Raw genomic sequence first — 16,369 nt, 5'->3', positions numbered from 1 at the left:
CAAACATTTGTACACAAGCTTAGCTTGAAGAATTAGGGCCTGTTCACTTGCATAAAACCATGTTCTCAGGATTATGATAGCCCTTTCCTTTCCCTCCTCTCTCCTCCCCTCCCCTCTCCTCCCCTTCCTTCTCCCCTTCTCCTCCCCCCTCCCTCTCCCTCTCCCTCTCCTCCCCTCTTTTCTTTTCTTTTCTTTTCTTTTCTTTTCTTTTCTTTTCTTTTCTTTTCTTTTCTTTTCTTTTCTTTTCTTTTCTTTTCTTTTCTTTTCTTTTCTTTTCTTTTCTTTTCTTTTCTTTTCTTTTCTTTTCTTTTCTTTTCTTTTCTTTTCTTTTCTTTTCTTTTCTTTTCTTTTCTTTTCTTTTCTTTTTTCTTTTTTCTCTCCTCTCCCCTCGTCTCTCCTCCTCCCCCCCTCCCCTTCCCTTCCCTTCTCTTTTCTTTCTTTTCGTAGAGTGAATAATTCCTTGACCACAAACCCTGGGTTCTACCTTTTAAAGAGGAAATACTACTGTTTTGGAGAACAATTCAGAACATTTAAAAATGCTGCTTTCAAAAGTATGCTAAAATCTTAATGAGATTAGTTACTTTTATTAGGAATTTTTGCACTAATTAGCAAATAAATGATGTTAGACTAGGTCTGACTCATCTACAGTAGTCATTACTAAAGAAGTACAGAAAAATAATTTTTGGCTCAATAGATAAATGGAAAAAATGAAAGAAAAAGTATTTAAGAATGAATTAGATACTGGTTTAATCAGGTCAACAAGTTTCATTTCAATGTACCATATTATGAACAAAACCAAAGTAATGAAAGCTATGGACTTTTCCTGTGAATCCTTGCCAGACAGGAGGCACAAAGAATTAGTAGTATTACCAATCCGTTTTCCAACAGTTTCTGCTCATTATAGCAGAGAAACATAGGCTCAGTTCTCTCCATTATTCTGAGCCAGCACATTATATGGAAAAGTAAGACAATCTGAGCCTAAAGGTTACACTGAAGAGTGTGTTGCTCTCATTCTATTCTGCAGTCTCTCCATTGATATGTTAGTATCAAATCCAGGCAAATTAAATTAAATACTAGATTCAGAACTTCTCCTACTCAGAAGTAGGTCTCATTAAAGGTGATCAGTGTAAATTCGTAGACAGTTCAGTGACAGTTTATCGAGAACTGAAAGTGGTATTCAGTGTCCTGGGGAATGGTCCCTATTTCCTGAGCATGTTTGAAGAAAGGGGGCATCCCTTTCACTGTGCAGTTTATGCTGTACCAAAATGTTTCACCAGAACCTATTCAGTGAATTCAGTAAAATATATAGCTTGTTTCTGGATGACCAAAACTGAAGTTTAAAGTCCAATATTTTGTCAAAACCAGAAACTAAGCTGCCTTTGTCACTCTTCTGTTAATGAAGTCATTACAATGTTGGTAAATGAAAGTTGTGGTTAACCAACTCTAATTGCTGGGTTCTAAATGCTTTTATTCTATTATTCAGAGTTAAAGAAACCATTCAGAAACTTCAATTTTCCTCAGTTCAATATCTATGAGCTATTTTGAAAATATTTTTGTAGTTTCCTTTATCTGCTATGATTTCCATTCTTATCTTTGATCTGTGCTTTTCATAGTTTCTTGGCATTGTCTCCCGTTGATCAAACCACACCCTTTCAGTGTGTACAACTGATTATTTTATGTTGCTCTTTTTAAAGATACCACACAATAATATTAACGTTATTTTGTTATACTGGAAGCAAGGCCATGTCTCAGTGTGATTCTTTAGGGCAAAAAACACAAGTAGATTGTCCAATTTGACTTCTGTTCATAGCTAAATACCTCATTCTACATAGCCCTGTAAAACACATAGATGGTCAGATACAGAGCTAGTTCTCTGGATACATGATTCTATAACTCCATTTCTACCTGCATGGTTTGTTGATGACTAATTCTGACACAAGTACAATAGATCTGAGCCAATAATCTTTTTTACATTGGTGATCTTTAGTAATAAAAATAGCCTCTTGCAAGGAGCCACATAAGATTGAAGAGACACATCACTTATTTAATGCTGGGCAGTAGATAATGTGAAATTCAGGATGTGAGATACTCATTTTCAATTACAGTTTGCAGTGCGTATCAGACCAAGTTACTCCAACCAGCACAGAGTGCAAATTTTGTTTTGCTGCACTGCCAGCAGTCACTGTACCATGGCAGTAGTAAAAAGGTGACATTTCAAAGAAAGAACAGTTGGCATATCTGCTGTTATGTGTCTGCACGCATCTTGGGAAAGGCAGCAATAGTTTAGTTAGGGCTTATTCAGATGCTGGCCGATAGAAACAGCTATGGAAATGCACTGAAGTAATGCATCTTCTGGTACTGTATTCACACAGAGTCCCAGAGTGGTATTATTCATTTTTTCAGCTCCAGTAGTGCCCTTCAGATTTGATAACAGAAGGAAAGTTGTTGCAGTTTTACATGTTTTCATTTCTATCCAGCTGCCTTTCTGCAATTAGTGGCAGTGGGGAACAGTCTAAAACCCAGCAATGACAAAACAAACCAGGGTGATGGTGGACAATAAATAATTTTCAATGTACTGTAGAGGACAAAAATTGCTGATTAAACTTGTATAGACAAAGCCTTTAAAGAGCTAAGAAAGCCATAGTCTCTCATGTATGCATCTGGTGTCACTATTTTTTGGAATATTTCTTGACTTCAGATCACCAGAATAAAACACAAACGTTTTGAATACAGGCTACCTAAAGGCTACCTAAAAATTCTTAGAAGCTGTAGGAACTTATACATGAAGAAAGATTATATGAATACCTTTGAAAAGGCAAGACTTCAGCTTACAAATATTTGAATTTCATACACATCAAGAAAAGATTGATACCATGGGGCTATAATGATGAGTGAAGGGATGAAATTTAAAAAAGGATACATGAGACTGAAATTAGGGAAATACTCCTTGCTGTTCTGGTATTTCTGAATTGACTGAAGGAACAGTCACCTAAGACTTCCAAAACTAGAGGAGATAAACTTTGGAAAACTTAGCAGAGGACAAGTTACACCACTGAGATCTGAACAACTAAACAGTCCCTTCTCTATCCTTACTTGTATTATAATATTTCTATAAAGAAGCATCCTACTTAGATGCTAAAAGGGGAAGATTTTGCCTTTAACAAGCCAATATGATCTTTATAGAACCCATTAATAGGAAATAAACCCGTTTATCAGGGGACATAATGCTAAATATGCTTTAAAGGAAAGTTTAAATGGTTGTCTGAGGACTGCTATGTAACCAGAAAATCATCAAGAATGGAGCACATTTGAAGCCTAGGCCTGTGAGAGGAGCAGAACATACTTTTATCAATGCTTCAGAATATGATGTCTAGTGAAAACTCAAGAACCTTAAGCATCATTATACAATCCTGGAACACGATACCATATTCCAAACATTTGGTCACAGGCATCTCCATCAAAAATTGGCTCCAGAAAGTAATACTTACAATGTCTGGGTTGAGGTGGTAGTTTTATTGGTCATTATAACTTTTTTTTTTCTCCACAATGAACAAGAAAATGAAAAAATATAATAAATGATAAAATTACAACTTTGTGCATGAGCAAAACCAAGACATTTCAGTGTCATACCAAGCAAGAGACAATACTTTATGTTATTGTCAAAGTTACTGCATTTATTCCTCAAAATTATACTATTATTTTAATGAATAAACAAAACACCAGCTTTATTTATTTATTTATTTAGTTAGTTAGTTAGTTTAATTAAATTTTATTTTGGTTCGAAGAGATCTGCAAGATGAAAAAAATATCCTACACATTTTAGAGAACAACTGTTGAAGGTAGTGTTTACACACATTTCATGTTAGATTTTGGGAAAAATTCTCTGATGATCGATGGTATAATGATAATTTCTCTTAACATTGTAGGCTGGTATTAGCAGTTTGTTTTTATAGTACCAAAGAATTTATTTGAGCTCCATGAAGCTTATTACAAAGACATAATTTGAATTCTGATCTTCTTCAGAGAAGTGAGCTCTGTTAAGTACTAAAGACTGTCATTGCTGTAATATTTGAAACTGCAGAGATTTGCAAAGGTTCCTCCTCCCACAGGCTCTGGCTATGTTTGTCAACCCAACGAAGACTGTAGGGTGAAACCTGAGGAGTGCTGATCCCATGTATCTCTTGCTGACATCAGTAAGAGCTTAGCACCTATCAGCATCAAAGAGTTTTGTTACTGCAGCTGACTCTCAATAATGCAAAACAATTAAAAATAATAGCAAATGGAACAAAACCCAAATGATGCAATAGATTCTGGGAAAGGTTTTGAGGATACTCTAAAAATTCAGAATTATCTTAGTTTTATAAGTCAGCCTTTCGTTGTGACCAGACTGTATCAGTAAAACATGATACTGAATTAAATTCAAAATCAAAGCTGAAGTAAATTGTATAATGATGAGGGTTTGAAAATTGTGATCTATATAAAACTTAATGCAAAGTCAATTTGAAGTAACACTATGATAGGAATCAGCCTTGTCTCTTATGTCAGTACTTTTACATTTAAATGATGTGTGCATCCAAGGTAAACATTTAGGCTTTTACTTCCTATCCACCACATATCTATTTGCTCTTTGACATGGAATTTTTTTTTTACCTGTGTCTGTAGGACTTTACACAATGGAGGTGCTGAACCATAAGTGAAACTCCAGTAAAACACATAAAGATTAATAAGTAGAATTATTTACACTATTGAGACTATAGGCCCACCTATGCTTTTCTAAGGATTGTACGCTCGTGTCAAAACTAATTAATGTGAATTTGTCAAATCTTGGGGGTTTTGTACCATACTGCTTCTTGTCCTCAGCAAGAGGTTCGTTACTGTGATCTGGTGTGTTTATTAGCTTTATCTGAGTGGTCTGTATTTACTTTGGGAGAAGCTGATTGAATATCACTCACCTCTTTTAGAGTTGGCAGCAAGGCTTGGCATATTTGCACTTGCTTCTGCCTGGAGTCAGTGTAGCTCAGACTTCGTTTTAGTCATATACTATGCTTTGATATCTTTTTAGATGCACCTATGCAGAAGTCCTAAATTTGTTTGTCCTCAGGAGAGTCAGAAGTCCAGAAGCCCTGCAGACAAGAAATCACAACAGAGACATTTTCTAGTTATGATAAAGACATAGCTAAGCCCGACTATAATTGGAATCAGAGTTGCAATACCACATTAAAATTAAAGTATGGAAATGAATCACAGGAAGTCCAAGAACAAAGATCAGACCTCTAAACTATGGTGGAGTAAGCCAGATTTTGCCACAGGGCATAAACATCAACCTGCACTTTCCTTTGAAAGCTAGTGCAGATGCCAGGGCTAACAATAACTCAGCTTTTCAACTGTACAGTAGCCAATGTATAAAATCAGCCAAGTTCTCTCTGAAGTGGACTGTGTCTCATCTTTACTGCCAGCTATACTTTTAGCCTTTAAAATGTTCAGAATGCATTGTTATGGAGAAAATCACTGAAGCATGAGCTGGCATATGAGCTTTTAAAGTTCTGTTCATTATTTTGCAGTCCTGGCTGCTGCTTTTCCTTCTCAGAAAGGCAACCTATCTTCTCTGTCACTGTCTTGTAATAGTCAGCCTTCCATACCCTCTTCTTCCTTATTTCCCTTCTTCCTCCCCCTTTCTTTTCTGTCTCTTGAGACATCTTCGAAGACAGGACTATGTGTTCATGTAAAAATTGTGCCAAAAGTTGCAGAGAAGTACACTGCAAGTGCAGCTTCAAGTGTACTGTGATGTCCACCTAACTGGCCATCCATAATTGCCAGCAGTATAGAACAGACTTCTTGTTTTGTTCCTGTACCTTACAAACATAAAAAGTTGATTTGGGAGATAATTAATTACAGGGGTTTGGGTTTTGGTTGGTTGGTTGGGTTGGTGGTTTTGTTTTTGTTGGGTTTTTTTGTTTTGTGTGTGTGTGTGTTGTTTTTTTTTTTTTAATTTAATCATATTGTGGAATTGCAATGACACCCAGATAATTTTCGTAAAATTTCTATCTTAGGCTGCACGATCCCTCCCAGAGGGACCAGTGATACAACAGGACTTGAGCTATAGGCCAATTTATAGTAAACATGTAGTTCTGAGAAAGTTCCTCTGTGCCTGCAAGGAATTACTCATCATGAATTAAAATGCACTATTCATTTGCATGCAGCTACTATGTACCATCAGCTGTCTAGCACTACGTGGCTGAGTAAAGCCTACCCGTGTAGATAAGTCATTGATAGCATCACTTTCCTGGGAAGAGTCAGGCTTGTTTGTGTAGCTGTCTGTAGCCTGTGTGAAAATTATTCCTTTTCATACCATTATGTGAAGCCAAGAATTTATGTAATTTGAATTATTATTTTTTTAGGTCTTGTTGTTAATTTGTAGTATATAAGCCGTTTCCTCATAGTTTCAACATATTGGTGTAATATGCTGAAGCCCAGTTATTGTGCCACTTGTATCTCTTTCCATGTCTGTAGCCAAGAGATATAACAAATATGTATGGCTCCTTACTCAATATATCAGTGCAAACATAAATTTAGCTCTGCTAAATTAGTAAGAATGACTAATCATTCATCTTCTGGTTCATTGATCAAATACATTTTCTTTGTTGAAAGCCTCTTTTCACAATCATTGCCTGTTTTAATAAGATATATAGTGACAATCCTGAAATTTCCTCAATCTAAGAGAACTTTGCACGTTTTAGGAAAACTTTTCAGGTCAGTGGGATTCCAGCAAGAGCCACAGTCTTTCCAGGAGGGTAAGTAGAATTCATCCCAAAGTAATACTGGTATAAATATTTAAAAGTGTCTGTGACACTCTCCATTTCAAGATGGACATTATTTGAGATAATTTGCCAAAGAACTTCACCATCAAATCTGGAGGATGGAGAGGTGATTTGAAATCAATATATGCAATATACAGTGCAAGTTGTTGCATTATTTGTTGCACTGTTTGTGAAATAACATTTTTCAGCATTTTTTCAAATCAGGGAAAAGTCTTTATAGTCTGTCTAAATTTCATTACCTCTGAGATGGATACTTAGTAAAAGATGATGCTGAACTGGAAGCACTGGGATCATTTAAACTTAAATCTATGACTTACCAAAGAAAAATAAGCACAGCAATCAACTGGATTGTGTAAATATACTGTTCTAATAACAATTTTTGTCAGCTTTGAATTGGGCCAAAACTTGAAGGCAACTTGAAGACAACTTGAAGGAATTGGAGGAATGCAGTTCAGTCAGCCATATCAAAAAGATCCCAGGCACATTGTAATCTAAAACAGCTCTCATGGTATTTGCCATAGTTTCACAGCAGTTGCACAGATTAGAGCTAGATAATTTTTGAATGTGTAGTTCACACAAAAGCGCAATTTCAAAGTCCTTTACCAAAAGTTGTGAGAACATTGTTCATATAAAGTAACTGGACATACACAAGAGAATTAAATATTCCAGGCTGTTCTGTTCTACAGATGACATGAGCCAAGGTCTCCTTTCCCTGATCTTGATGGGCTGCTCAGGTAAATGATAAAGATCTAATGAATTAAAGACTAATAGCTAACAGATGTACAGACGCTATCCACTCAATTAATGCTGCTGTACATTATGTGGAACTAATGCAAATTACTGTGTGCAGAATGTTTACAGATTGAAACTGGGCTTAGCAACTCAGTGAGAACCTCAGTGGAAGTTTTTCCAGTATATTAGGGAAAGTGCTGTGAAGGAAATAGTAGGGTACAATCACTATGGCGTTTATTCATGACCTTTAGGTTCTAATTAGCTCTTCTTACTTAAGAAGTTTTTAATCAGTTTGAGTCAGTTAAGGCTGCATTTTATCACTGCTTTTAAACAGGTAAGATAATACTGAATTTTTCTACAGTTAAAAAACTATAAACCCAGAAAATTAGTATTGCTGATGAAATGGTCTTCTGTCTCAAAAGACTTATTTAATTAAGTATATCTAAAAATAGACATATGAACTCTGGCATTTTAAAAACTTATACGCTAGTGCCAAATGTCAGGTTTTTCAGGCTGCTAAATTTTTTTTTCATTCACTCCTCAAAAAAGATGATTTGTCCAAATATTACAATATATTTCTTTTGACATTCAAATGAGTTCAGGCCCAAACAAACATTTAAAGGGAACTCAATGACAAGTTGCAACTGAAATTAGTCTTATATACTCAATAGTTTAGTCATCAACCAGCAGTCTCTTTCATATAAATACTATGCATGCTAGAACAGAAATCTTCTCAATTTATTTTTTTTCATAGTAGGTTGAATAGGTTGAACACATTAATCGTTGAGTTTGGCCAGTGTTTAACAATTGCCTGTATCCAGCTCAAACACTTGAGCTGATTCTTAAGATGAAGAACTGAGAAATATTGGTAGTTAAAAGAGAAACAGTGAGCAAAAGAAGTGCACTTCACCTCACGCTCAGAAGTTAGGCGTGATATGTACAAGACAGTCAGAAGTGATAGAATCAGTAGCAGAAATCAGTACAAATTTGGTGTAAGTTTGTGTTTATACTACACACGTGGTATGACAGGAACAAGTATCATGATATTTAGACACTGTGTTTAAGCAGTCCCATTTATAATGCCTTTGGTAAAAACGCTTTTCACATCCAGTAATCAAAGCCAGCAAGGTAAGCAGGTTATTATTCTTTCTGACTAAAAATATATACCTACTGAAAGACTCTTTGCTTACCTACTATTTAAGGGAGTCAAAGTCCATTTTTATGTGCTTTTAAGTGTGAAAATAATTTATTTCATCCTCAGCATAAAGAGAGATACATCCATTTAGTAGTATTAATGAGTAACTTGTAGGGAATACAAAAAAAATAAATTTATTTTGCATTAAGGCCTGTACTCCATTTTGTATATCAGTTATGAAATTAATTTTGATCATTAAAACTGCCTCCCAGTCATTTGTGTTAAATACAGTATTTTAATAGTTACTATTTTGGGTCTTGAAACAGCTAGTTTTTTTGAGACTTCCACTCTGAATTCACAATTTAACAGTAGTATTGGGCTACTATGAACTGAAATAAAAGCAAAAAAACCCTACAGTAATAATCTGCTACAATATCAAATCTGCTACAGTGTTTTTAATTCCACTTGATCTCTGGTAAGGAGTGTGTTAAATTTTTATATAACATAGCCAGGAACTCCTGAAGCCTTTGCCAGAATTGTAGAGGGGAACATCCACTTGAGGTTTGGGCTGCCTGCAATCAAGTAATTAGCTTAACTGAATAGCAGATATTCTGGGATGAGGTTATTTATGACCTAATTGACAGCCTGCACTGGTTAACCATAGGAAAGAGAAAGGGATAATCTAATGGAAGAAAAAGCTACCATTAACATGGAACTATTAGGGCAATGAAATTACTTGGTTTGCATATTTTCAGTCTTCTTGAATGTATGGTTCCTTTGCTGGGAGAAGTTTAACCACTGTGTGCTGAGAAAATATTATTTTTTTAAAACCAATTATTTTGTGTCAGCATCCAAGATTCCCTTGTAGTACATTGTTTAACATCTCTACATTCTGCTTTTAAACATTATAAACAACCTTTCACACCTGATCTAACAGCTGTCCTGATTCAAATTCGTTTCCCTCCTCAAATGTCTGTCAGTATGTTTAATATAAGAGATATCAAAATGTTTGTAGTTAGGGTCAGCTCAGGATCCTAAACGAGTTCTAACTTTGCTCTTCCAAAGCTTCTTGTGTTCTGGTTTCTTGTTTGTAAAATAAAAGTAGTGACAAATTATTTCCTGTCAGTGCAGTTCTGGAAATAAGCAAAACAAGGTCTATGAGCATTGGATTAGCTGGGTAAATCTTCTATTCATCTGTGATATTTATTTGCATTTATAATAATTTATAATAAGGATTCTTTAAGCACTTTGAGAGTCTTAAATTAAAACATTATTATTGTCAATAGGTGTCATTCACAGTTTTCAAACAAAGAAACAACAAAGCTCGTTTTTATGTAACTATTTTCACTTAGATATAATATACATCCTTGTATACTTGACACCTGTTGTCTTCCAATTTCCTTGATTGTAAAGGTCAGCAGCAGCATAAACTGAACAATAAGTACTAAGATTTAAAGCTGGGTAAGTAGAATTGGTTGACAGTTAAAAGAGCTTAAAATAGCCTACTATCACTTCTGATAGCTGTGTAACAAACATACACAGGATTTCCTCTGCTCTACTCCTCAGCTGAACCCAAGCTGAACCCCTTTTTTGATACAATCAGTTGATCAAAGATGAACAGCTAAAATGAAAACAGTTTTTCAAAAGAGGACATGATAGCTATGTCAGAAATCAGCACTTGAGCTTCAGCTACTCTGAAATAACAGTCAGACTGATTCTCAAAACTGCTAGATTTATAAAACAATAAAAATAACTTCTCTGGGTATTTCTCTTGGCGTCCATTTACTAAAGAGATTAATGTTTACCTGTATTAGGAAAGAAATTGCTTTCCTGTCAGTTCCATGTTCCCTTTCATAGTCTTTCCCTCTGTCCTAGAGAGAGTATGGAGCTGAAGGGTTGGATTTTTGTTTATTCAAACCCATGGCTTTCACATATTTGAGCAATTGTTTGTGCATTGTAGGACTCTCCTAGAACCTGTATGTAGTTACAGAGCCATTTACACAGCTTTTTGAGGAGTGACTGCACATAGTGGAATAAGCACATCCCTCTTTTATGGAAAGATTCATGTTCAGTTTTCTCTGGGTTTGAGGTCTTCTGTGCTGCTCCATACTTAATTTCTCCAGCATTTCTCCAGTCTATTCATTAATGGTTAGTGAGATAGATATAGCTGTAGAAGGATATAGATGATGGCAGGACAGAGGAGAGTAATATAAATTACATTAATTTAATTTTCAGTGATCGGACAACCTTCTGAAGAAACCTGTGATCTCCTCTGTGACTGCAGGTTCTCATGAGTTCTGCCTCAGCTTTAGTAGAAGTGAGAGAATTCCCATTCCTGTCTCTCAGGTGGATATAATGGCAACATTGCTTAGGAGTCTTCTGACTCATATGAGCTCATATGAATGAAGCCAGGAGGGATGAAGATGGATTTACCTACAAATCCCTTTCATTTTAAAGCATTTTAGCTGCTGCTCCATGCCAAAACACCTTACTGCACTGAAATTGAATTATCTATTTAGTCAAAAATATTTGGCCAAGATTTTGACAGATTTTTGAAGAAGGTGACTCACATCAGTACTTTCTACAGTTAGTTTAGCAGCTATAGGGAAGCTGAACAGCTAGAACTGGCACTAGGGTTGATATGCCATTTTTTCCAGCTCATACTGCAGAGAATTTTGAGCACTCCTCCTCTGTCACTTGTGATTTTTTTTCTTCCTAGTAAAAAACATTCATCTGTTCCCTTTGATACAAAAGCTGATTGTAAGGAGCAATCAATAAAAGATGTTCAAAACTGATCAATAGGATGAGTACATGGAAATGAGAGTAGGTTGACAAACTGTGAATAGGGTAAGTAGAAGAGGGAGGGGTAGTTATAGAACCAGAACTCTGAGTCCGATACAGTGGAAAATAGTAAGCCAGAAAGGTGTCCAAAAAGGGTTTGATTATTTACATCAGAGCTCCAGGCTAGGAAGATAACAACCAGCTGTGTTTTGAGTTGGAGATGGAAACGTTTCTGTCAAGGAGACTAGAACTGAAAGGATTGTTGTCGAGGTGGCAGATTATAATGGGGTTTATATGTTGCTATTGTGCTAGTCAATAAGACAAAAATCACACCATGTTAAGAAGCTTGGGGGCAGTGAGATTGGTTTTGCTTTCTCCCTTTGAAAAATTTTATTTTCTACAATCTAAACCACTCTCTTCTTTACTGACCTTTAGAGGTTTTCACTCTTAATTATTTTCTTCCTTGTGGTTGCTTTTATTATGTAACAGAATATTCAGTCAATGTAGTAAATCTATTTTCTTATGTGTTTAGAAACACTGGGTGTTATTTATTTTCCAAACTACATAATAGCTTATGAGAACAAGGACCTACTACTGTGATTGCTGCTTTTCCTGCTCCATTAACCCACAAAAAGCTCAATTTCTAACAAAATCTAAATCCATTTCAAAAGCAGTGAATATCTAATATTAATTCATCTTTGTAACACTCTTAAATAAGATATGAAATATAATCTTTGGTTCAGTATATGCATGATTCTTCAGAAGAAGACTGCAAAACCTTTCTGGGAAATTATTGGGAGGGATTGTTTGTGAAGTTTTGTGATTAAGTATCCCTAATCAGTTTCATTGATCTTCATCTGTAGGTGAACATGTATGTTCATAAAATAATATGATTATTTTTTACTGTTCAAATCATTCATGTTTTATATCACTCTACTCTTCCGTCAAATATTGTTTGTGTTATTTTTTTTATTTTGGTTCAACATTCACACATTTAACTTATGAATGACATTTTTGAAGAAGACTCATTCTCCTCTTGACTGTACTTCAAAGAAATATGAACTCCTAGGCTAATGATAACATGTATGCTGAAATTGTTATTTGTTCAGTGAATATACTGTATGGACTTCTTGTTGCAGATATTTTGAGTAAATTCTAGCTCAACCAATTTTCTGTTCTTTCATGTGTGTAGTTCCAATGTGAAGTTCATGAAACATTGGAGATTTCTTGTGTGGAAATTGCAAAAAAGAACTTTTACACTAGTATTTTTATTATCATTATTATCTGTGGACAATACAACATGCACATATTATCAATAACTCTCCTTTGCTCTCTGGGAAATATGATACAAGTTTGAGGGGCATCATGTTCAAAAGTTGCATGTAAAGTGGTATATATTAATAAACTCCAAGCATCGTTTTCATTGGTTTTTTGTTGGTTTTTTGTCAAATGCAAATCGAAATGGAAAGGGAAGTAATGTTAGAATAACTTCTTTCTGGTATTATATGCACACTCTCCTTTAAGGTAAATTCACTCCTTCTGAATTTACATAAGGGATACAGGATTCAGGATGCTTCTTCCTTAAAATTAATAAGATTCACTTTGTCCAAATAAACGCTGATTTTTTTTTTCTCTCTCTCTCGAGGGAAGCAAAGCCAGTTGGTTAGTATAAGACAAGTTAGACTTACAAATACCAGTCATATGATGCTTTCTTTGCTTTCCCATAAGAAATTACTACCACAGGGAATAAATGACTGACACATCACCCCCTGCCATCATAACAACTGTCATGCAACACCATTATTTTTCAAACATTAGTGGCATCCCTCCAACTGGCCATAAGGTTGCAGACACATTTTTTAATCATTACTTTGCCCATTGCAGGAAGCTAAAATCACATCATTTAATGTGTGCTCATGATAAATTTCACATTCTTTTAAAATAAAATGGAAGCTAGTGAAGCACAGCACTATTGTGGTGAATTAGACAGCAGTAGAACAAGGCAGGAGAATACCCACTTATTGACATTACCAAATCTAAAATGCATTAACTTTTAAACCAAGGCTTATTCAATTATTAAAAAGGGACCAAGGGAGCATACTGTTGGCTTTATAAGGAAGCAGATTATAACAGCTCATTAGTTATTAATTAATTGACAATCTCACCGCTTAATGTCTTTACATTTAATAAATACTTCTGTACCCAGTGTCTTACTTCTATCCATTTTATTTTTCATCAACATGTAAAATATGACATTTTGCTTTTTCTGTCCACATATATGACAAGGATTAAATGGTCATGTTTCAGCAATTTGTATTAAGATATTTACAATATCAATTAACATATTTTCAGCATAAATTATTTTTGGAATTGCTAAATTATTTTTTTCTATATGCAGTTAGCCATAAGAGTAAAATAGATCTCTGGTTTTTTACTATAGATTAAATTTAGGTGTTAATCCTGTCTTAAGCAAACCACAGGTTTCCTGAATAGAAACTTGCAGGGAAGGACTGGGGGAAATGGCCCCCACAAGGAAAACAAGAGGCTATGACGAAAATGCCCGGAATAGAATGAGTTTGACAAGAATGATTCACAGGCAAACCTGTTTATTCTTCCATAAATTATTTCTTTACTGCGATTTTTACTCACAGCAATTTGAAGTATATATTTTTTGCTGCTATTTTATACCCCATCCGTCCAATTCACAAGTAACATACTATTGCTCTTATAGGATCTTGAAAAAAGGAAGCATGAAAAGCATGCATACTCAGGAACGTAATGCCTTGCTTTTAGGCATTCATTTCATTACTAAAATACTTACTGATTTTTTTTTTTAAGGCAGATTTTTGGGGAGGTGCAAGAAAGACTATTGTCACTCCTATACGTGCAACCTGATAAATATCCTCAGGACAATGTGACACAGCAGCAATTTTGGCTGTAGATATACTTCTTATTTTTGTACTGATAGATTTTTAAGATCTGTCAGTACTATGGACTGCTGTGAACAGAAGTAGAATTGTGCTGCACCAGGGCCTATATTTATTAATTTTCATAGGCTGAGATCCATCGTGGTGCTAGTATCTAGATGATTGGCAGGGAGGAAGAGAAGGAACTGTTTGAACCTGGGACTACCAGTGATTCAATACGTACTATAAAATAGTATTTTGATTTTAAAAACCAAACAAATAGGCAGACAAAAAGCTCATTATGTTGAAGACTGTGTCTTACAGATTTCGTAATGTGCTATCTGAACTTTTTTATGTACTGCCTTTCAGCACATAGCTATGATTTGCCCTAATTATACAAAAATAAATGTTTTGTATCAATAGCTTCTCTCAATAAAGGTTTTCATTACATTTTTCTCTTGCTTATCTTACCAAATTTATATATGGGTGGTCAAAGGAAATATAGAGAATCTGAGAGGGTATATGGAGCAATGACGAGTCTCCAGGGTTGGTAACTTTATGTGGTAACTTCTTAAACAATGTGTCATATAGTCCATTCCAGCAGCTGGAATAGATTGTCTGACCATAGTCACAGAGTGACTATCGTTTTTTTCCCACTGTTGAAAAAGGCAGTCACTTTCTGGCCAAAGGGTCCTACTGCTTCATTCAGCTCACCCCTAAGAGAGCTGATTCAATTAAGTATTTTGTCTGAAAACGAATCTAGCAACAAAAAAAGAATGGTTGGTGTTTCTGCTATGCTTGTGAGTTGAATTAGCCTACGAACCTCTGAGATATGTAAATGACAGGAAGAAGTGTTTCCAGGACATGGGACAAAAATTCAGCACGTGTTCCTCCAAATCTGGGGCCCTAAAATGTAAAATAAATAAATACAAGAAATATTGGATTTTTTAGCATTGCCACTATGCACACACACACACACACACACAAAATCCTGCCTAACATGAAGTTAAAATGCATACAGGGGAAGGAGGAGAAAGAAGAACCAAAGAGTATCAAAAGGTCAGCAATTAGTCTAAGCATGGTTATTTCCATATAATATCTCTCTACTCATTTGTGAGTAGAAAGCTTCTCTAGAAGTCAGTTGCAAACAAGAACCTAATTTTAGGCATTTTGATTCACCTCAGGAGGAATCTGACCTCTTCCAGTACTATAAATGTTGAAGAGACTAGGAGACTAACCTTAGGCTAGTGTTAGCCTAGTATTTGCCTTCCAATGACTTCAGCACTGTGCAAATCAAATTCTAATGAGAAATGCTAAGAATTAATCTAAATCAGTTCAAAATTCAGCTTTGGCAATTTTAAGGAGATTCTAGATTTCAGAAGGTGATTCAGAAACCTAATAGTGTAGAAAATACTTGTATGTGGGAGAAGAAACTTGTGTTTGTTGGCACTGATTTCCTTTCCCCACAATACACACATGTTTCCCTGGAGGACAATTCAGGAATGTTTATAACGAGGCAAAAAGTTACCAGCAACTGGAGAACAGAAGGGGTAATTTGAGCCAATAAACATGAAAATGTCTGAAATTACATCTGTTTGTTCTAGGGCTAGATTTGACCTTAGATGTCCTAAATTCTAGGAGTACTTTTTTTTCATTTCATATTTCAATTCCCTAAAATTTTACTGTTATTCTCATATGAGGTTATGTGGATCATTAATGTAATTCCTGTACACTGATATAATTCCTGTGTCTCTTTTATCTTTACTGACATTTTGCCTACATCTCTGTACAGAAGGCCTTTGTGCTGTAGTACAGTGTCTCCTGATAATCTATTGCATATGTTTCTATAACAATACAGCATGATAGAGTTTTGTCAAAAATGAAATAGCTTGTTACAAACAGTCTCTCCAAATAAAAATAAATTCAGAACTGAGACATCAACTCTCTCTGCACATTTTGAAAATTTGAGAGATTTCATGATAGAATTCATATCTGAA

The 16,369-nt window shown here is 35.2% G+C and overlaps 1 protein-coding gene across 3 annotated transcripts in view; it reads left to right on the top strand.

Annotated features, from left to right (window-relative positions):
- Positions 1 to 16,369, top strand: part of PACRG (parkin coregulated) — a 228,373-nt gene that overhangs the window by 186,152 nt on the left and 25,852 nt on the right. The window contains exon 6 of one of the 3 annotated variants that reach the window (XM_032681400.1): positions 6,738 to 6,791. The exons of the other annotated variants lie outside the window; for them this stretch is intronic. Within the exon in view, the coding sequence (XP_032537291.1) occupies positions 6,738 to 6,791 (54 nt within the window). The remainder of the gene's footprint in view (positions 1 to 6,737; positions 6,792 to 16,369) is intronic. 3 annotated transcript variants of the gene reach the window in all.

Source organism: Chiroxiphia lanceolata, chromosome 3 (assembly GCF_009829145.1).
Source record: "Chiroxiphia lanceolata isolate bChiLan1 chromosome 3, bChiLan1.pri, whole genome shotgun sequence".
Taxonomy (NCBI): Eukaryota; Metazoa; Chordata; class Aves; order Passeriformes; family Pipridae; genus Chiroxiphia; species Chiroxiphia lanceolata.
This window is presented reverse-complemented; position numbering and strand designations above follow the sequence as displayed.